Raw genomic sequence first — 24,237 nt, forward strand, 5'->3', positions numbered from 1 at the left:
GTTATTGACATGTACTCATAAAAATTGACTGAGTGGGTAAAATTATCTGATTACCAGATTTACTAAGAAGATCTTTTTTTTATGATAATATTTCAATAAAGATTTAAACAAAGCACTTGAAAGGTATTTTTGTTGTTGTTTATCTTTAATTGTAAATGTATTCTAAATTTTGTTCAATTTTAATTGCGTGTACATTAGTGTGTGATTTATCATTTCGAAATTTTTTTTCCAGAAAAATATGAAAAGTAGAAGTCCGGATGGGAAAAGAAGAAAGAAAAATTCCAAGCTGAATTAAAGATATTGCAATCGGGACAAAAAACTCTCCCTGGATTCTTTGGATCTTCATCAACTACTCCTATACCATCTGATTTCAATGATACCTTGGAAGCAATTACAGACGAGGTTTCTAGTCACAGTAATCCAGTTGACTTTTCAATCTCAAAAACATCGGACCATATTAGTATTCAATCCCTCCAAACATTGGATAACATAGATGATTCAATTAAACTTTGGCAAAGGCCAGCAACGGGACAAGAGGTAAGTTTTATAACTTGTACACATCTAATTCAACCAAGCTTTAAATAAGTTTTATAACTTGTACCCATCCAATTCAACAAAGCTTTAACAATATTTTTGTGACTGGATGTCCGTTAGACCCAACCGGAAGATTACACCATCTACACAACATTAATAGACATGAGCTATCAGTTGCCCACTATGCAGCATTAGGCGCATTCTTTATCTCTAAAGCAGGAAAATCCACTCGTCACCTTCTAGACCAAGGCATTAAAACAGTTGTACACCAAAACCGATTTGTTCTTAAAAGCATAATTATTTCAGCGTAAATTAAATTAAAATCTCTGCAACCCTGTTGAAATTAGAAGCTGGAAAAAAATTTGACCACTTCTGGAGATATGTTGATTCATATTGCAAGATAATAATATCAATTTTAAACTATTTTGAATTATCTTGTTTGATTGCTTCATAATTATTTAACCTTGTTAAAATAATATTTCAGTACATATACATTCTGATGTTAAAATATATGCATTTTAACTATTATATTTATTAGTACTTAAAATAAATATATATGGTATCATGAAATTAGATCCTGAAAACTCAGAGATGAAAAATGATTTAGAACGTTTAAGTATAGCATACGGGAACGGTGGTGGCTATGTCCGTATGAATCAGCTATTTCCGAGATCGACATTTCAAGAAATGCGTTCTCTAATATTCGGTAATATATTGACAGAGAAATCCCCTTTATGAGATTGTTAATATACTTGCAGCAGGAAGCCATGAACGACGCTGCCTTCTACTCGGATAGTAATTTTAATATATATTTAAATATGTATTCTTTTTTTTAATTTGTCTGAGGACAGGATATTACGGAGTGATTTCTTTATTTACATACAATAATATAAACTGTATAAAAATAAAAAACTTTATTTGTTATAAAACAAGTTTATATCTGTTTCAAAACGTTACAATAATGCAAAACATGAGTTCGATACTTATTTATATAAAACATTTAAAATTTAACACCAAAACATTTTTCTTAAATGAATTAAAACGCAATACAACTGATATATAGTTATTGTATTGCGTTTTAAATCATTAAAGAAAAATGTTTGGGGTTCAATTTTAAATTAAGTTAATTTAAGTCCAACAATAACAATAGCTATTATTATTGTTGGGTCTGCGGACTTTCTTAAATTTATTTTGTCAACATTACGATCGTTAAAAACCGTTTATTATTAACCGTTGTTCGTAATTTTTCTTATGAAAAAAATATCATAATACGTCTTAAAACATCTACTTTGTTTTCAGAGAAATATTATTATTATGCAAAATACTAATATAATTGCGCTCAAAGTTGAAGACTTTAAATCAAGTGATTGATAAAATTTAATTTGTGCAAACAGAAATATTGTAAATGATTGTGGAATTTCTTTAAAATGTAGAAAAAATTAAAATTTGCCAAAAGGCCCATATTTAGATGAAAAAGTGAAAAGCCCATGCGCGAATCCCGCATAGCCTCTGCCCACTTCTACTCACACTTTACCCCAATGGCACGGTTTCTCTAAAAGCAAAAATTTATATAATTAGTTATAATTAGCTGGAAACCTAAGGGCAATGAATCAGTGCCTAAAAAGAAGGTTTATTCGTAAAAACTTGTTTGGTTCAGTTTATACATCAAATAAAACAGATATTGCGGTTACCCTAAAAATTTTTTTTTCGCTCAAACAAGGTTTTTATTGTGTAAACGTTATTTGAACGAGCGCAAAAATAATGTGAGAAACAATGTAATTGTCTAATTGTTTCTCACATTATTTATACGCTCGTACAAATAATGTTCTAGAAATAAAACATTAAAAGTTACAAAAAAAAATCTACCGGAGAAGGACTTGAACCACCAACACTATCCATGCTTTAAAAGTATAGCGTTATTATACTACGCGAATGTATTGATGACGTAAGAAATAAAAATCAAATTTTTGGACAAGTTACTTGAAGAAATGTTCTAGTCAATTGAAAGAAAAAATTTATAAAAGGTTTTTATGGTAAAAGGAACAATATATTATGCAATCAATAGTAGGATTGGTTCTTTAAAAATTTACGTGGTACTGTCCCAATATATAGTTTGAGTTAATAAATTTTAAAAATAACGAATTCATTTTTTTTTGGCCGTAAAAACACAGTAGTATTGTTTCAATAAAAAGTTTGATCTTTTAATTATTTTGTTAGAAAAAGTAATAAACTTAAAAGTCTAGCGAAAGTAAAATGGGTGAGAGTGACCGCTGTATTTCGAAAATCGCTGTATTCATTATTTTTACCGTTGATTTTAGGTAGATCAGAGGGGGAATCAACCACTATGAAATTTAGATTTCAATATTTTAAGTAAAATTTTATAAAATAAATATCAAATACACAATAAACAATTTTATGTATAAACTTCAATTTAAGTGTAATACATAATGTATTAGAAGTGATAAGACATTAAATGTTATGATGTTACATGGTTAAAAGTTTAATTCATAATGAAAAATTATGTTTTACTTTAAAGTCGAAAGTGCTTAAACACGCTTTTATTTAATGTTTTTTTTTTTATTCAAAAAAAAGGTTTCTTTAATAAAGATATACATAAAGAAAAATAATAAAGAAAAATTGATATAAATGAAAAGTAAAGAAAAATGAAGACAAATTTTTAGTAGAAAAAACATTTAAAAAGACTGTTTGAAAAATAGCTATATAAATTAATCAAGAACTTTACAGAAAAAAAAAAATTGAAATTTGGTAAAACTTTTCTATTTTGGCTTGTGTACATCATGTTTTCGTGGAATAGTCTTCCCAAGACCTGCTGTTTTACGTTTGTCGCCTCTTTAAAAAAAAGGTAAATTTTAATTTCATACAGTAATGATTTAATTGTGGACAAAAAACTTAATTTCATACAGTAATGATTTAATTATGGACAAAAAAACAAATATTTAATTTAACTTTTAAATTACAATATAAAAAGTACTAAAACAGATTAAAATCATGAAAACGATATTTTAGTTTTTTTATATCTTTGATTGGTAATGGTAAAAATCTAAAAATCCTTACTACTTGAAAAGTAAGGGTGGGTGGATGTATTGGGAATCGAATTGATTTATTATTGAAACAAATTTAAAAAAATAATTTTTTTTTTTAAATTTGGAAATAATTTTCAATATGCATTAAATTGCTATAAAAAACCTTTTTTAGAGCAATCAAGTTAAACAGGTGTCCTTTAATAAATCCATATTTAACACGAATGTGTTCATTTAAAAGTCAATATTCACTTAAATAATCTTCAAAATGTTTTCAATAATACCTCGCCATTTTAATAACATTTCTGCATCCTTTCCCACCTTCCCAATGAGACGATCGGCTCCGCATAGTATTGGAACCACACCTGATGCATGGTTTCTCCTTAGAAAACGCCTAAAAAAAAATATACCGAGAAAACTCAGGTATAACTGGAAATGAAAATTTTCTAAAAGGATATAACAATTTTTTTTATAATGCATTCAAACCACAGGTTGAGACTTTCTAAGTAAATATTTGAGTGTCTTAATTTATGGTCAATGATAGAAACCATAAATTGTCTGTTTAACGGTTCGCTGATAAAATTTTTTTTTCTTTTCTGTCAGAGATAACGAGTTAGAATGGAAAAAAGATATTTTTGCCATAAATATTTTACTGAGGCCTACTCTTTTTTAGAAGTTTGCTTTAAATTTTATTCTTCAATTCTACTCAGGTGATTTAAGGCCAATCTCCTTTAACTTCGGGTTTCTTTCGTTTATATGCGGGTAACGTGTTTATTTGTTGTTCAGATCTTGCGGGATAATTCGATATAAAACAATGATTATAATTTAATAGTGACTTTGATTTACAAAATTTGACAAAAAATTTCTTGTGTTTTTATTTTATTTTTAAAATTTTTAACATGGTTAATAATAAATATTTAAGCTAATAAATAACGAAAATTTTTTCATTTTTTAAAGATTATTCTGAAAAATAAAAAATTGTTTATAATGATTTGTTTAACTATATATTGTCAGGGATTGTTATTAATATTGATTTGTTCGCTATTTATTGTCAGGAATTGTTATGGTTTCAATTTTGATGTTGTTTTTATAACAAAACAGAGATTGTAAACTCTTAAACATAGTAACTAAAAAATCTTCAACTGATTTAAGGTTTTCAAAATCTTAAACTGATTTAAGGTTTTCAAAATCTTAAACTGATTTAAGGTTTTCAAAATCTTAAACTGATTTAAGGTTTTCAAAATCTTAAACTGATTTAAGGTTTTCAAAATCTTAAACTGATTTAAGGTTTTCAAAATCTTAAACTGATTTAAGGTTTTCAAAATTTTAGAACTTTAAAAAAGAGCAAAAACAAACAAATAAAAAATATGGAAAAACAAAAATAAATTTGAATATGAAAAAATTAATTAAATTCTTTTTAACAATATCTGATGATGCAAATAAATGCAAAAAGGTTTCAACTGAAAAATCCTTTTAAAGTAAGAATAAAGAAAATTTGGAAAACTATTTTTCTTAATCTAGACAATTCCCTAACAAAATCACAAAACTATTGAATGAACTATTATTTCCAATATATTTCAGTTTTTGTACAATTTAAAAAAAATGCAAAGTAATTTGGATCATTTGTGCTCACCTATATGCGACTATACATATACAAACTGTATCCATTATTAGGTTAAGATTTTCAAACTTAATATTTATCAAATTTAGAATGCTTTCTGGCATCTTCTACAAATTATTTCGTTAAAAGAATCATTAACTGATTAATAATTAACTTATCGTTCAAAACCATAAAATATGGTTTGTAAATTGTTTTTCAAATTCATTTTGATAAAGATATATATAAACTTCTACAATTTTCATTAAAATGCTAAGCTGCTTTTAATAATGTAAAATTATCTGAATTATTTGCTGTTACACTTGCTGTCATTGGTTCATTGTTATGTTAATATTTAAAGCTATAAATTCTATAAATACTTTGAAAAACATTTTATTTGAAAAAATATCTATTTTACTGCTTTGGTTGAATATTAAAAATATAAATATTTTACATATCCATATATCACTCTTATAACAACTTCTTTTCTAAACAATTTTCACTCATAAATTTTTCTTTCCAAATTATTCATTGCAGCAAACGAATTTTCATAGTCTTAATGGTCATCCTTTAATACCACATAACTGACCCATTATATGCAGATCTTATACTAACCCATAAATGTTTGTTAGTAATTAGAGTATATTTTATTTAACAATTTCAACAATTTTATTCATATAAGAATATTATATTAGTATGTATCTAACTAGTATATATTATATTGAAATTACACTATATTAAAGTTAAACTCTTAAAGTTATTACTATTAATAAATAAAAATAAATATATATATACATATATATATATATATATATATATATATATATATATATATATATATATATTATATATATATATATATATATATATATATATATATATATATATATATATGTATATATATGTATATATATATAAATAAGTAGAAAATCACTTGACAAAAATTTTTTTTCATTTAACACTGTGTTTCATTAAATTTCATGTCAAATGAAAAAAAATTTTTGTTAAGTGATTTTCTACTAATTTATAATTGCTCATTGAGCACTTTATTTTGTAGAATACATTTTAAAGCTGTTTATATATATATATATATATATATATATATATATATATATATATATATATATATATATATATATATATATATATATATATATATATATAACAAATATACACTACAAACATTTTACAAACATGAATTTCATGCAAATGTTTAAAAAAACATTGCTTTAATTTATTAAATTATAAATATAGCTCATAAAAACTCTATTTTAATTCATCACACTATATATATATATATATATATATATATATATATATATATATATATATATATATATATATATATATATATATGTATATGTATATGTATATGTATATGTATATGTATATGTATATGTATATGTATTAATACATTATACATATACAATATACATATACACACATTAAAACATTATACATATACAATATACATATACACACATTTTAATTCTTCAAAGTATAACAGCAGTGAATAATTAGTTCCATAATTTTAAATATTGAACTTTTAGTTAATGAACAATATACATCAACCTTCATATTTAATTTTTATTACTACCGGTTATTAGCAGGTTAATGATGCTTGTAGTTGACCTACAAGCATTGTTAACCTGCTAATAACTGGTAGCTTTGGTATTCCCATATGAAACTGCTCAGGAAAATTACACTTGACCAACTTCTTCAACATTTTCTTTACATCCTTTTTAACATCATTGTTGGCTATTGATTTAAAGGCAGCCAAGTTCTTTGAAGTCGACTTGTCTATCATATAATTTATCTTTATCATCTTCTTCTCTTCCTCATTCATATTTTGTGCTACCATCTCAGTCATCATCAGGGTCAGCAGGTATAAAGCATCTGCCATGAACCTTAAGAATAAATTGTTATTGTTAAGTAATATAAAAAAAGTACTTTTCCCAAGCTCCAGACTAACCGAAATGAAGTCCTGGTATATCTCTTTTGAAATAGAATGTTGTCACTACACTCTTAAAAAAGTTCAGGCTAACTCTGTCCAGAATGGTTCAGGTGGGCAAATTTACCTCAACATTCAGGCAATTTAATTCAAACATTCAGGCAAATTACCATATTGGTTCAGGTATTTTAGCAAACCAGCTGAACACTTAGAATAAAATTCCTGAAATGTTCAGGCAAAAGAAGTTCCATGAATTTTTCTACCAAAACGTTCAGGTGCTTTACCCAAAACATCAAGTAAATCGCCTGAAAATGCGAAATAATTTTTCCGCGCCAATAGCAATCACCATTAAACTTATTTTTTTGTTTGTTATTCACCTCCTCAAGGCCGAGAAGGCCACTACAGATGAGGAGGCTACTTAATAGTGGTTATAACCCTCTCTCAACTCTATAACTCCGAAACACGAACCTTGAGGAACAAGGCCGCTGCGCGGAGAAACAAGTTGAGTAGAGTTTTTAGAGGTTGTATGTGATTGCATTCTCTCATTTTAAATTTTTTTATTAAAAATGAGCATAAAAAAGTTGTCAGAGTCACAGTTGGCAGAATATTTATTATCAAAAGGAATATCTATAGATGCTACAGAAAAGCTTAAAAGTAAGCTATCTTTTCATATTTTTTGCCAACGTACATAAGAGATGTGTATATAGTATATTTACATATTTATATATGTATATTTACATATGTATATATTATATTTACATACATATGTGTATATTGTATGTATATATACATATTTAAATATACACATGTATATATACATTATGTATATATACATGTGTATATTTACATATGTATACATTACAATTACATACATATATATGTGTATATATTTTTTGCCAATGTATGTAAAAAAGATGTGTATATAATATACACATCTCATTCACGTATTATATTATACTATATCATATTATGATATAAAATATCATAGTATATAAAATATAGTATATCATATTATATATAAACTACTATATCATATTATGATACATCATGATATATCTGGATGTATGATATATATATGGATGTATGTATATGTATGATATATGATAAACATAATAGCTCAAACGAGAATAATATCGAAAAGGGACTTACCGGTACCATCAGGTCAGATTATCCTTATGTCTTAAGTAAAGTTACCATTAGCAGGCTACTGGTAACATGTAATCCAGTACAACCTGCTTCATGTTAACGTAAGGAAGGGCATTTATATGTCATTATGAAGAACCATCCAAACCACAAAATATATATATATATATATATATATATATATATATATGTAATTTTATATATATATATATATATATATATATATGTAATTTTATATATATATATATATATATATATATATATATATATATATATATATATATATATATATATATATATATATATATATATATATATATATATATATATATGTATGATATATATATAGATGTATACACGTGTGTAGATGTCAAAACATATTTTTATTATTTATCATATCGATATACTATATCAATATTTATATTATTAATAACGTGTATCTTTTTATTTAAAAAAGTTTATAGATTATACACATCACATACTACATAACTTTTATAATAAAGACCATATAGAATGTGATGTTTACACGTCACATTCTATATGGTGTTCATTATAAAAGTTATGTAGTATGTGATGTGCATAATCTAAAAACTTTATAAATAAAAAGATGTACATACAATGAAATTTACAAAGTCTAACTTAGTTTAACTAAGTTTAAATTTGTAAAAAAAGTAAAAAATTAAAGTAAATAAGTAATAGATGCACATCTATCTACTCTAATCCTACTATTTTAATAAATTGTTGGTTATAATAATTGTTACAAAATATATTTGATTAAATAATTATAAGCTGTATTTAAAGACAAAAAGGTTTCTATTGAAACACAAATGTTTAGTTTTTATACTAAATATACTATTGATTATTATTTTAGGTGAAGAAATTGATGCGTTAGCTTTTTTGGAGTTAAATGCATTATTGCTGCATGCGATGGGCATCAAGATGGGCCAGGCCATTAAAATTCAAGCCATAATTGAAGAAAAAAAAGTTAACTATTTAATAAAATATAGACTGCAGAAAATATTTATTTAGTTTTTATTAAAAATATTTTTTTAGTTGTATATAAATTATGATGATTAAAGTGAACATTATTTTTATATTTTACATGATATTTTATAGGGTTTGTTACAACTGAGTTGTTACTTGTGTACAAAATTTTTTCAAACCACTAATGATTATACTTATCATTTAAGAAACACGCACCTGTTGTTTGAACCTTGTTTTTTACGATGCAATCTTAATGGTTGCATTCGCACATTCACACTTTATAAAGTGTTAAGTAAACACATTACAAAAACTCATAGGTGTCATGATACTTTGAAAGAAGTTTTTAACCATTCAGATATTACAATGCAAAATACAGAAAACGAATACTTAGCCAAAGATTGCAATGAGGTTTCATATTTTGAAAGTTTAACAAAAGAAAGTGTAGCAAAAGAAGTTTTTGTTGCACCTATTGTAGATGAGTATGGTGTTTCACAGGCAGCATTAAAAATTTTGATGTCTTTGCAATCTTTTAGTTCCATTTCTCTAAGCACATCTCAGTTCATAATGGATAGTTTAAATGAGTTGCTAAATGATATTTTTAATTATCTGCTTGCCAAGACAAACGTTGTGTTAAAGACATACAGATGTGGTACTGCAACATATAATGCTCTTTCAAAAGAATTTAACACCGGGAAAAATCCTTTTAAGGGCATTGATACTCATTATAAATTGTTGAATTATCTTAAAGTAAAAGTTCTCTATGTTGAACCTGAAGCACATTCAATAGGAGATCGGTGGGATGTTAAGCGAGACAGATCAACAAAGCAACAAATGCAGGTGTGTGTGAAAAATAAATTTTACCTTATACCAATTGAGAAAACCTTGAAATTGGTTTTAAAACAACCTGAGACTTGGAAAATTTTAAAAAGAGACAATGAGTCAGCAAATGATATAGCAGAAGATTGGTTAGATGGTAAGCATGGTAGACAGCTAAAAACATATGCAAAACATTATTTTCCTAACAGTATTCATGTATTTATTCAGATTTATTTTGATGAGGTAAAGGCAACAAATCCGCTTGGATCTAAAACTGGAATACACAAGTTAGGTGCATTTGATTTTACAATAAAAAACTTTCCACCAGCTGTAAATTCTGCGTTAAGCAATATTAATTTGTTGGCCTTAGCACATTCGGAAGACATTCAACGGTACACCACTGATCCTGTTATGGAAGTTATTGTTCAGCAACTAAAAGACTTACACGATGAGGGTTTTACAGTTTTTTTTGTGAAGGAAAAAAGATAAATATTTGTTGTTTTTTAACACAAATTGTTGGTGATAATTTAGGGCTGCATGCAATACTTGGATACATGGAAAATTTTAGCAGTACTTTCTTTGCTTGTGACTTGTGTATGGCAACTCAGGATGAGATGCAAAAAGTATTTTGTGAGTATTTTCCTACAATGAGGGCACAACAATCATATGAGCAACATATTGAGCAGCTTAAAAATGGTATCATTTCATATAAAGAGTGTGGCATCAAGCGGCCATCAACTTTAAAAAATTTGAACTATTACCATCCTGCTTGTAATGACTCAGCCGATATAATGCATGATTTATTGGAAGGTGTAATTCTGTTTGAAGTCAAGTTATTTTTGCGCCACATAATTTAAAGCTTCTGAGCTTTTGCTGATTTTGATTATTAATTTAAAATACATGTATTTTAGCTGATGTTATTGACAAAGTAGATAATTTAAAATGGCGTTTGTACCAATTGCTAAAGCAGCTGACAGAAATTATTTTATTGCCAAACTCTGTACTGTCGCATGTTTTGTACTTAAAAAATCTTGTATCAGAGCATTATGAATTATTTAAAATATGTTATCCTGATAAAAGACTTTTATATAAACATCACAGAATGGTTCACTATGGTACTATAATAGAGAATAGCAGACCACTTTTATATATGATGGTAATGCGGTTTGAAGCAAAGCATAACTTTACTAAGCGTCTTGCTCATATCATTTGTAACTTTAAAAATATAGCATTTTCTCTCTCAAGCAGACACCAACTTTCTCATGCTTTTGTTTGGATGACTAGATGTTCATTAAAAGGGATTTCAGATGTTGGAAATGATACAATGATTTCATCATCAGATATTAGGCATAAGTCATTAATTTAACCTCTTATTGGTGAAAAAATAGATGTGTTTATGACTGAAAAAGTAGTCATTTTTGGTCAAAAGTACCAAACTAAGATGTCTGTACTTCACTCTATTAGTTATGAAGGTGAACCGTCATTTGTTAAAATTGAACAAATATATGTTCATCAAAATGTAATTTATTTTATTGGACTTAAGTGGCATGTCCACATGTATTGTGATCTAACTCTATCGTATTGTTGTTCACTTGATTCAGAGTGTATATGCTTGAGAGCAAGTGACTTAGCAGAATATAAACCTTTTGATACTGTTCATTGTTTAAAACCTACATGTATATACGAGCATATTATTTTACATCACTATTTGTATCATTGCAATGTATTAAAATGATTTTTCATTTTTAAATAATTTGTATATTTTGTTTAATTGTAAATTCTTAAGATAGAAGTTAAAGAAAAGCTTATTATTGAGTTGCTAAAAATAATATAAGTAGTTTGCTAAACTAAAGGTATAAGTATTTATAACCCATATAACTTGTCCAAAACAATAAATGTATATAAATATATATATATAACGGTAATAAGCCAGGATTCCCCCACATTTTTTGCAGCAATAAATTCCTTTTATAATAAAAAAAAAACAACTAAACTTTCAACTTATACAAATGAAGATTTTTTTTTTATGTAGAACATACGTAGTTTGCTTGATGAACATTTTTTTTTTTTTTTGTTATTTACCTCCTTAAGGCCGATAAAGCCACTACAGATGAGGAGGCTACTTAATAGTGGTTATAACCCTCTCTCAACTCTATAACTCCGAAACACGAACCTTGACAAACAAGGCCGCTGCGCGGAGAAACAAGTTAAGCGCTACTACCAGGGACGTGGTGGGGATCGAACTCCGAACCTCCCGCTTATGAAGCGAGCGCTTTACCACTACACCACTACCGCAAACTACCCTACATCAAACAGGTAAGCTTGTTTTGGCAGAATATGATTCTACGGGTGCACTACTAAAAGGTGTCAAGATATGATCCACATTGTTGTTAACTCAATGGTCCATAGAGTTGGAAATATGTAAGTTTATGTTTATTTCCGTAATATTAAGGAACTATTGAAATAACACTGAAAAGTTTTGTTTAATAAAAATTATTTATAAAGCTATTTATGAAAATTTATCAAACATTTGCTTAATATAAATTTGGCAATACAAGTATTTTCTTAAATATATATGTTTTAGGTATCCTTCCACAAAAACCAAATCTAATCTTGCAAAAGCTATTATCACTGCCTTTCAAAAGCTACATTCTGGTGGAAAACTTGGATATGTGAGACTATTAGAGACATTTTATTAATTTTTTTTTACCTTCCTTTTTTTCTCTCCCTAAGGCCAAAGGGGCCACTTCAGTCAAGGAATAATTATTATTAGTAGTAGTATCTTCACAATTTGTCAATTATAAGTTGAGTTGTCTATGGGGTGATAAAATCTAATTTTTCAAAAAAATATTTTTGTAGGAAAACTATTATAGCCCATATACAGAGTATGTAGTGGGTAATAAGAAAAGGAAGGTCACTCCTCATGGCCACATAGAAGAGAGACTGAAAACTATACGAAAACATGTTGGTGTTTATGTACAAGCTCGTCGAAAGAGAGTTATTGTTTTAGCAGAAGAATTCCACTCGCCCGGTATTTTAATATTAAGTATATTTTTCATAAACTCTTTCTTTGTTTAATTAACACACTTACTTAATACTCAGTATTGAAATTAATTTTCCAAATAAAGCATATAAACAATCAGCTAATAAATCTAGCTAAAATAAACATTTTAAATTTATATAAATATTGAAAAATAGTTTTTTAAATTCATTGTGCTATAAATAATATATACTTGTTGAGAGTTAGATAAAGATAGTGATAGAGAGAGTTGGTTTGATGACTTAGGGTATGAAAGAAAGTTGGACTATATGGAAAAAACTTCATGCTCTCGTCGAAAATGGATTGTGAATTGTAGGCCAACATTTGAAGATTTACTCAAAACATTTCCGCCACTAAAAGATCTAGCCATACATGTAAGAATAAAAATCACCTTATTATCATTAAAACCTTTCACCAATAAATATTTAAAATTATTCAATCACAAAAATTAAATGTATTGTAATTCATACAAAATACATCTAAGATGTATCTTTTATGAGTTAAATGATACATCTTTTGAATTACAAGATACATAAAAGTTACAAGATGATCTTGTAATTTTTAAATATTTTTTTGTCTTAAAGGTTTTGCTAAAGTATTCTTAGTTTTGCTGAAGTAAAATTAAAGAAAACGATTTTACTAGCAGTCTTATACCATATTCTTATCTTAGTTTCAAAAGGATTACTGTTGCAATTTTCCAGAGTCAAATGATTTTTTGGCTCATTGGGAGCAAATAACGCCACATGTTATCTCTTGGGCAAGGCAAAAAACAAATTTGATGGTGAGCTTGATATGCAAGACAACCCTTCTATAGGTATCTAAGTGTTAAAAAAACAATATGGCAGGGTGTATTTGATATTTAAAATCATTATAATAATTTATAAATTAATAAAAGGATTTCACTAACAAAAATTATTTGTTTTTTTGAAACAGGAATTGAAATGGATTTTGCATTCTTATTACTCCCCTTTATAATTAAAGTGCCATCAAAGAATAAAAGTTGTGCATCAGCTGCTGAAGTTGCAGAACATTTCATTCAATTTTATCCGGTATATTGGAATAATAAATTTCTAATAGATATAAATTTATACATATTAAGTATAATATTAAGTTTGTAGTAATATGCACAATAATATATATTTAATAACTTTGCATGTTATTAACATTGCTATACAGAAAAATGCCCCGTTGAGAGTCAGACTCTCAAGGGAAGGGGAATACATAAATATTCTGAGAATGTCCGTGTTAAGCAAAGTTCTCAGTATACCGAGATACCGGTATACAGATTTTCAATTCTCATTGAACTTTCTCTACATATATAGGGAGAGTTCAAGGGGAATTGAAAATCTGTCCGACTTATCCAGTGTCCAAGTTAACAGGATTCTACTGTATGTTTAGTTTTTAAATATAGTAAATATAGTATTAGTTCTAAGTTGTATGTGCTGATATTTATATTTATTATGTATCAAAATTACATTTTTTAATGACTTATTTTAATTTCTATACTGCATCTAAATAGGTATCAACTCCGATGGAAGTTGTGATTCAAAGTCTTACTCACAAGCATCCTTTAGTCATAGCTTTGGATACTCATTGCAGTGTCAAACAATTATTTATACTCACAGAGTGTTGAGCTGTTCCTGTCAACGGATGTATATCTTATGCTGTGGACATATTAATTAAACTTTATTTTTTAATGAACATGGAGTATGCGGAACAATGTAGCCACATATTGTACTTTTTGCAACATACTGTGTTAGGTTACCAAGATGAAATGCATCTATCGAGAGGAGCCAGTGACTTGTCCCTTTACCTTAGACAAAAACTTTTGCCGAAACAATTATATTTTAATTATTATTTTTTATATTGAATTGTTAAGCATAAACTTGTATTAATTATAAATTTAAGTATATTGACTGTCTGAAAATCAAATATCATTTTTATGTCTAAACCGAGTTCATTTATAATCACAATTTGGCATAAAAACTAATATCGAATTTACGCCTAAACCAAGATAGTTTATAATCGCGATATGGAATTTTACTGAACATTTACTCTTTTCAGGCAAAATACCTGAATTACTTTGTGCCGTATGGAACCAGACGAACATTCAGGTAAAATACCTGAACTTGAACTGGTTCAGGTTTAGGTATTTTACCTGAACCTGAACTGGTTCAGGTTCAGGTACTACTTCTACTTAAGGATAGGTTTATTATAATTCAGGTATTTTATCTGAATGTTCATCTGGTTCCATACAGCACAAAGTAGTTCAGGTATTTTGCCTCAAATTTCCGTCAATTTACCTCTTGCCAAAATGCATTTTTTTCTCAACATTTCCTTGCAATGTTGTACAAGGATGATTCAATCTGTAGCTTATTCCAACCTGATTGATCCCCTTAAATTTATTGAGGATATTATTGAGTTTTTTTTTTTATTTATTTATGTTTGTGATTTTTTGGCTAATGTATGATGACTAATAATAATATTACTCTACTAAGAATAGGTTTATTAAAAAAAAAAAAAAAACTTCTTAAAAATTAATCATATATTGACATGATAGACATTTATTTAAAAAAAAATTTTCAAATTTTACAGATATCACTTTTTTCATTTATTTTCAGCTAGAGGAGACTTCAGAGAATGGGAAAAACTTAAGAGGTATCAACTAAAAAAAAAAAATTATGTTTCTGGTACACCCTATTCTACATGTTTAATATCTTATGTTAGAAAATTTGCATTTTGAGAATTCAAGTGAAAAACGATCATTCTTGCAACCTTAATATTAATTACTGAGATGATTTCTTTATAATTAGATTGATATTTTTTCAATTTTAATAGTAGAAAAGGATTTAAAAAAGCACTACAAAGAAAATAATTAAAAAATTAGTATAATTAAGAAAATCATGACAAAAAATTTATGATATTAGATGCATATTAAAGAAAGACACGTAAAAAATCTTTTAATATGAAAATGAAATTGGATAAAGTATTAACCTGTTCCTTAGCACAAAAGCCACACAACATTTTAGTTGCAAGTAACATTTCATGACCATCATTAGAACTTTCCTCATGACATTTATCACATGGAAACATTTTACCACAACATGGAAATCTAAAAAATAAATATAAAATTGTTTCAATTATAAAATTTAATAGCAAAAAAGTTAATTCAAATATCTAGAATTTCTCACCTAAACCACCTGTAGCTTTTTTTATAATGCTTACAAGCTCCATTTTCTGGCAAAGGTGCTCCATCTTTAATACTAGGATCTCGAACAACTTTCAACTTGGGTGGTGCTTTTACTTTAGTATCTAGCACACTTGCAACTTGCAAAAATATATTGATGTCAAAATACTACTTTTAAAAATAACTTTAAAACTTAGGTAATAAGGAAAAACCTGCTGGCTGTAAAGTATTAAATTGTACAGTTGGAATTTCAATATCCATTTTTTCATGACAAAATATACACCAATGATGTCTAGGAGATCCATATGAAATTCCCTAAAACATTTAAATATTACCTTTAACTTTAAAATTTTTTATTTGCTTTAATGATTATTTTAAACTTATCAATGTTATAGATACCACTATTATATTGTTATTGCATTACATTAATGCAATTTCATAAACTATACATAATATCACTATTATATTGTTATTGTATTGTATTAATACAATTTCATTCATGAAAAACTATTTTAACTCGCTTTAATATCTGCATTTTGTTGGGAAAACTTTGCACATTTGGAAAACTAATGCCAGCTTAGCAAGGCTAAATGTAGCCTAGCATTAATGGGATACATTTTAATGTATACAAACAGTGCCAAATTATCTTTTAAAATATTAAACAACAAAAAGAAAATAAACCAAATGCTGTCAATTATAAAAATAAAGTAACAACTATAAAAAAATTGTGCATATAACATTTGTAAGTTGCAAAACCAAGATTTATTCTAATAAAAAAATATTCAATTAAATTACAATCAAATTTTACTGGTACAACAAAATAAAAAAACTTAAGAAAAAAGTTTTATGAATGTTAAAAAAACCTGTACATATATAAAAAAGAAGACAAATACTTAGGATTGCTTAATATCCACCTGGTGTATATATAACCTTCTGTAAACCCATTGTTTTTCAAAAATATGGAGTGCATAGAAATAAACCATTTTTATGTTGACCTGTTTACTTATCATTAATTTTCAAAGTTTTAGAATTTCATGAGACACCTTATTATCAAAGGTTTTTTTAATTTTTAATTAGTTTATCATTTACCTGCAGAAAGTTATCCTTGATACATTTAAAGCAATTAAGTGTCACCACCGAATCAGAGAGAATCAAATCAAAAGGCTTGCATCTACAAAGACATAATATATACAATATAAATACTAATATATTAACAAAGATCATATTTGATTATATAAAATAATTTACTTATATAAAATGTATTTATACCCATATAAATGCAAATATCCAGCAACATTCGAAATTTGATGCATAAGTTCAGAGTAAAATGCAACTGAATGCACCGTTTTACACTTACTACATGATGTTGCGAAAGAGCTAATAAAAAAACAAATAACTTGCAACTGAAATGTTTTACATTTGCTATAAGATGTTGCAACAAAAAAGCAATTAAACAACTTGCAACCAAAATGATTTGTCATATTTAAAATATGATTTTAAAATATCAAAAATCATTTTGATTGGATTTTGATAACACATTGTGATAACAATAATTAGTGTCCGGACTTTGTCGCATAAAATTCCGGTTTACGAGAAATTTCAAGAAATTTTCGATAAAAACTGAAAAATTCGGAAACGATAAATTATTATTTCTCGTTTCCGAGTTTTTTCGTAACGTCGGAATGAATAAAATATTTATAAATTTCTATTCGAGTATTTTCGAAAAAAATCATTGTTTACAAAAATTTTCATTTTTGACGACTATGTTTTTAAATACATTTTACTTTTTTTTACCTTTAAATTTTACAACAAATTTTTTATTGTCCTTTGTTTATTTTTATGATTTATTTTTATTTTATTTTAATTAATAACTTTAGTTGAATTCACTTCTTAATTTTTTTGTGGTAAAAATTAAAATTTGATGTAATCTTTGTTTAATTTCTAGACAATTATTAATTCTAATTTAATTTTGTATAATCAGACAGTGCAGAGACTTCCGGAATGGCGGACGTTTTTTTATAATGAATTTTATAAATAAATTAAAAAAAAAAAAGAAAGATAAAGAAAAAAGAATAAAATAAAAAAAATAAATGAAATAAAAATAAAGAGAATGAAGAAAAGAAAAAAAATTAAAAACCAAATCAAACAAATTAAAAAATGAAAAAAATTAGATAAGAAAAAGACAAAAAAACAAAGTTAAAAGAAAAAAAACATTTGAAAATGGAAAGCAATTAAAAAGAATTTTAAAAATATATAAAAATTGCTCCGTTTATGAAGAAAGGAAAAATAATATTTTTTAAATTTTATTATTTTTGAAAGACTATATGTGTTTGCTTGATATGATTTACTTTTTTATTTTATTATTGTCATTTATTGAGAAAACTCTATATTTTTCGTGACTAAATGTTAGTGTGTAAGTGGGTGACACGTTTTTATTTGTGAGTATTATTGAAAATTTTTTGTTTGTTTATTTATTGTTATTTTTTAATGAAATATTTATACTACTTTTATTTATATGATTATTGATATCAAGATTATTATATTTATTAAAACATTGTTACTTTTTTTTTGCAGTAATTATTTAAGTAGGCTGTTACGTTTTGTCAGTACATAACTGTTTGTAACTTTCCTGTCTGTGCATTATATTTAATTGTTGTTTTAAAGTTGATATTGATATATTATCATATAATTTTCTTATTATTCTTATAATTTATCATCATTATTGTTATCATTGTTATTTGTATTATTAATGCTATTTCATGGTATTTACTTAAGATTAGTTTTTAACTATTTGTAAATGACCTTGATTGTAAGATCTTTTATCGAGAAAAAAAAAAATATTGATATTGATAATAATTTCTAGTAAGTTAATAATTTTTAATTTTAATTTAATTTTATTAAAATTAAAATATTTCTAAGTTTATTGAATATAAAGGATGAAGAAAATTTTCTTCAGTCTACTTTTGTTTTAATAAAGGCAAGAAGCCAAAAATTTGAAGAAAATATTGAATAAAAAAAACTTTTTGTTGTTTGTTGAATTTTTTGTGATAAAGTTTAAAAAATTATTAGTGAACTCAAATCAAAATTCCAAAATCAAATAATGCTTTCTGGAATTTCTTTGACAAGGAAATTGTTCCTAAATTAGACTACCCCCTTGCTGTATGTAAAAAGTGCAGATAAAAATTAAAAATGCAGCAATCTTCAACCTCCAGAACCAGGCAAGAGAATGGCTTTGTGTCCCAGCAGCTTCAAGCAGTAGTGAAAGGCTCTTTTCACAGAGTGGAAACATAATCAGTTCAAAAAGGCAGAACTTGGATCCTTGCACCTCCAAGAAATTAACCCTCATCAAGGTCAACTACGAGTTAGTGGTTAAAAAAATTAAGGTCAAACTGTTGAATGATGAGGAGAGAGAAGAGGCTGACGGAATGATGGAAGAGGAAGCCGAAGAGAAAGAGGATAGCCCCAAACCACCAGAAGCATCATCAACCCCAAAATCTCTAAAGAGAAATAAAACATCAGAACAAGGTTCACAACAGAAAAAAAGAAGAGTGTCCATTAGACCAGAGGATTTGTTCCAAACCCAGTCAAAAGCCAGAGAAGGTCAAAGCTCAAATGCGGAGTTCCTTCAAGTGATATAAAAGATTAAAAAAGTGATAAAAAAGTTGAATTTTAGGTCCACTGATAAATTATTACAATAAATAAAGTTTGTTTTATCATAAAATATTTTATTTATTTCTATAAAAAGCTGTGGAAGTAAAAACTAACAATTAGGACTGTTAAATTATGCCTTAGATTTTATATCCTATAAGCTAACTACTTCAAAAATGTTGTGGATTAAAGTAAAAAAAATTTGACAAAAAATGATAAACTTACAATTTTTTGACTAAGTATGATTGCCGAAACATTACCAACATTCTTGAAAAATTCGATAAATTTCCGACTTTCGAGAAAGATTTTTTTTCTCGAAACAGATTTTTACCGTAAGTCGGAATAAAATTTTTATTCCATTCCGTTCCGAACTAGTTTTTATTGAATCGAGAGTCCGGACACTAACAATAATGTTTTGAATAATTTTTTTCAAATGAAGTTTGCAAATCCTTTATTTTATTCACACTATATTAATTAGGTTTGTATAAGAGATGATACCTAATACTTTAACTTAACAGAATGTTAACTTATGTAATTATCTAATATTTTCACTGAACAGAATGTGCCTAATATTCCACTCCTTAACTCCTTAACCTGACTAAATTTTGCAAGTAAATAACTAATTGGAAATACTATTTGTATGACCTGTTTTTACAAAATATTAATTTCACAATAAGGTAAAACACTAAACTAAAATTTTTGGCAAACATGACTTTAAATAAATATCTGTAAAAGATGCAGACAACCTGTTGGTAAAGATATACAGCATACTTATGATATATTCTTATGATATATTCTTTTATTTAATATTGTGAAAAAAAAAAAACCAAACTGTTTGTATGTGCTTGGTGTGATAGACAATAAAATTTGTAATAACGTGATCAAAAACGCAAGGTAGTCATTAGATGAGAGTAAGTTAGATATTTCAGGAATTGATTTTATGTTTGCTGATTTCCATTAGTCAGGTAGGTAAGTATTTTTTATGAGGTTAAATAGTATACAGAGTGATGGGGCAATATCAAAGCTGGTTTGAGTAAAAGCGGAAAAAGATCATCTGTTCCTGATGATCCTATCTTTAGTTTGCTGAGTTGGTTGAGAATATTTTTAAGTGTAAAAATGGGGGTAATAATAGGATTTGCTTCTTGGTTGATGAAGAAAGAAAGGTTAGGTTGTTTTTTATCAATTCAAACACTTTGAAAATGATTGCTTAAACAATTTACTAATGTCTCAGAGATAGAAGTAGTGATTTGTCCTGATTTCTTGGCAAAAATCTGTTTTTCCAGAGAAGAATCGCTTGTTATAGATTCGTTTCCTTTTGGTAATTAGTTTACTGACTTGATTAGCAAGTACTTTCAAGTTATTGTAGTAGCCGGAAGAAAAAATGTTGTTGACGCTTTTTTTATAAGGCTTTGAATAAATGGTGCCATTCAAGGCTAGGGGTTAACAAGCTATATTGTTCTTAGAGGTTGGCAGATGTCTTGAGCAGAGAGTATAGATAATAATATTATATATGTATATGTATATGTATATGTATATATATATATATATATATATATATATATATATATATATATATATATAATATATATATATATATATATATATATATATATATATATATATATATATATATATATATATATATATATATATATATATATATATATATATATATATATATAATTAGTAGAAAATCACTTAACAAATTTTTTTTTCATTTTACACTGTGTTTCATCAATAAAGACTCATCAGAAATGAATGATCAAATTTCAATTTATACTAAAAATTAAATTACAGGAAGTCGTAAATGTCTTAACTACTGTAAATTTTCACACATTTGTGGAATTTTGCTGACACTATTATAAAAATAATTCTTTAGAAATGATTACTTATGCTTTTTTAAAAATTTTGATTAAAAATTTTATGCAATTTTATTTTGATTAAAAATTTTGTGCAATTTATTAGAGGGCAGAAAATGCTTATCAACTATATTTTAAAAAAATTTTCCCTATGTTAGTGGATACATTTTTGCTATATTACATTTTTAGTTCTATTTCCCTTTTTTGTATTCTTTTTTTCAGGGTCAAACTTTAGTTCAACATTTTCAAAACCACTTTTTTTAAGGGCATCTTCAAATATTCGTTTTGAGGAATTGAATACATTTTCATTAGAGGAGTTTTGGTTTAGCCAGTTATTAATTGAAATCGAGATTTGTTTTAAAATTTGGGGTGGATGATTTGATTTAATATTAATATACAATAATTCATCGTTTGGTTTTTTGAAAGGCTTATAAGAATTTTCAGAGAGGTTTAATGTGACATCAAGAAAATTCACAATTTTTATATTTGTGTTTTGATTTGAAAGCCAATATTTAAAAAATTTTTATAATATCTTTTCTAATTTTATCGAGCTGTGGACCAGATTTTTTACGCATTACTATTAAATCATCGTAGCGATAAAGGCCTAAATCTTTTATATTGATTGTTTTACTTAATAAATCTAAAATATATAGTCCAACAAATTCCCAAACTTCTGCTTCGTCATAACTGCCAATTGTTGAATCAAAACAGCCATGAATGTTTTTCTTTTTCCAAGTTTCCTTATTAAAATAAAGTAAGGTTTTTCTACAATGTTTTATTATCCGTATTATAAAAATTCTTTTTTCAGGGTCAAATTTTGAACTAAAATTTGACCATGAAAAAAAGAATACAAAAAAGCGAAATAGAACTAAAATAATAAATGAGCTCAAATAATATTTAAAAAATATTTACATTACCTCTTTTTAAAAAATATATTTTTAAAAAAGCATAAGTAATCATTTCTAAAGAATTATTTTTATAATAGTGTCAGCAAAATTCCACAAATGTGTGAAAATTTACAGTAGTTACAACATTTACAACTTCCTGCAATTTAATTTTTGGTATAAATTAAAGTTTTATTAATTTGATCCTTTATTTCTGATGAGTCTTTATCGATGAAACACAGAGTAAAATGAAAAAAAAATTTGTTAAGTGATTTTCTACTAATTAATAATTCCTCTGTTCTTTATGAACATTGAGCACTCTATTTTGTAGAATACGTTTTAGAGTTATTTAAATATATATATATACATATCACAAACTATTCATATCTAAGTATATGTAAGTATATAATTTTATATATATATATATAATATATATATATATATATATATATATATATATATATATATATATATATATATATATATATATATATACATATATTTATCTAAATGTCTGTCTCTCTTTTTATGACTAGGCAATTCATTTTATTATCTCCTAAAGAGGGTACAGCTCTAAAACTCAGTTTTATGGCTGGCTGGTAGCTCTAAGGCTGGCTGGTAGTCAGGTTTCCCAAACTCTGTGGTAGCTCTCAGAGAGGCTTATTCCATCAACAGCTGTAAAATATCAGAGTACTCACAGTGCCTAAGGTTTAATAATAGTAATACGACAATTGCTTGGACTATTATATAGTGTACTGAGTACTAGCTATGCTTTGAGTCAAATTCTTTAACAAATTTAAAAATGACTATAGTACCAAAAACTACAAAACACAAAACACCATCGCCATCACCAAGATCTCTAAACCTATCATTCACAAATATTTGTGGTCTTTGGAGTAACTTTTCTTCTGTTGAGTCTTACCTTTTGCAAAGTTTACCTTTTTCAAAGTTCAAGTTTTACTTGCTCTTTGTGAGACTAATTTGAGTTTGGCTGTCTCATCTTGTGATCTTAGTGTTGATGATTATCTTCCTTTAATTCGTTAAGACTCCAATAGTCACATGCTTGGCCTGAGCATTTATATTCGTAAGAATTCACCCATTTGTCAGAAAACTAGTGTCAGTGATTCTGCAGGCTTTAAGGCCAACAACTTTTGTCTTTCTCAATCTCTAACTCAAGTAGTTAACTTTCCAACTTGTCAGACAACCCAAATCATTTACCTTCTCTTCTTGACTTATGTCTTGTTTCTGATCCTAGTCAGTGCTCAGTTTCTCTACATTCAGCCTTAGGTGGTTCTGATCATGGTTTAATCTCTCTATTATCTCATTCTTCTTCATCATAAGAATCCCCCTATTATTGTACCTCTTACAACTACCTTTATGTTGACTTGGACTCTTTCTGTGAATTTCCTTGTCTTTGGGTAGAAATCTTCTTGCTGACAAATGTGCTTCCTACAAAACTCCATGGATTCAGGCTGGCATGGAATCTTTTATTCCCTCTCAGCGATTCCATGTCAAGCCTCACTCTTCTCCATGGTTTTCCTCACACTGCACTG

At 26.7% G+C, this 24,237-nt stretch overlaps 1 protein-coding gene and 2 long non-coding RNA genes across 5 annotated transcripts in view; 2 read left to right on the plus strand and 1 right to left on the minus strand.

Annotated features, from left to right (window-relative positions):
* Window positions 1–2,942: 2,942 nt before the first annotated feature.
* The window catches only part of LOC101237030 (MATH and LRR domain-containing protein PFE0570w), a 31,464-nt gene continuing 10,169 nt past the window's right edge, over window positions 2,943–24,237 (minus strand). Inside the window, exons 6-12 of one of the 2 annotated variants that reach the window (XM_065816697.1) lie at window positions 17,563–17,670; window positions 17,383–17,464; window positions 16,506–16,608; window positions 16,298–16,433; window positions 16,101–16,218; window positions 3,860–3,969; window positions 2,943–3,384 (exon numbers count right to left, since the gene is read on the minus strand). In XM_065816697.1, coding sequence (XP_065672769.1) covers window positions 3,312–3,384; window positions 3,860–3,969; window positions 16,101–16,218; window positions 16,298–16,433; window positions 16,506–16,608; window positions 17,383–17,464; window positions 17,563–17,670 — 730 coding nt within the window. In that variant the 3' untranslated portion in view covers window positions 2,943–3,311. The remainder of the gene's footprint in view (window positions 3,385–3,859; window positions 3,970–16,100; window positions 16,219–16,297; window positions 16,434–16,505; window positions 16,609–17,382; window positions 17,465–17,562; window positions 17,671–24,237) is intronic. The other variant, XM_065816698.1, reaches the window with a different exon arrangement.
* On the plus strand, window positions 12,421–12,988 carry LOC136090306 (uncharacterized). 2 transcript variants are annotated; one of them, XR_010643330.1, is made up of 3 exons: window positions 12,421–12,487; window positions 12,651–12,738; window positions 12,926–12,988. It is a non-coding gene; the product is annotated as an uncharacterized LOC136090306 (long non-coding RNA). The 2 variants fall into 2 exon arrangements; XR_010643329.1 differs by having other exon boundaries at window positions 12,651–12,988.
* Window positions 13,793–14,728, plus strand: LOC136090305 (uncharacterized). The gene is made up of 3 exons (XR_010643328.1): window positions 13,793–13,920; window positions 14,040–14,155; window positions 14,626–14,728. It is a non-coding gene; the product is annotated as an uncharacterized LOC136090305 (long non-coding RNA).

This window comes from Hydra vulgaris, chromosome 13 (assembly GCF_038396675.1).
Source record: "Hydra vulgaris chromosome 13, alternate assembly HydraT2T_AEP".
Lineage (NCBI taxonomy): Eukaryota > Metazoa > Cnidaria > Hydrozoa > Anthoathecata > Hydridae > Hydra > Hydra vulgaris.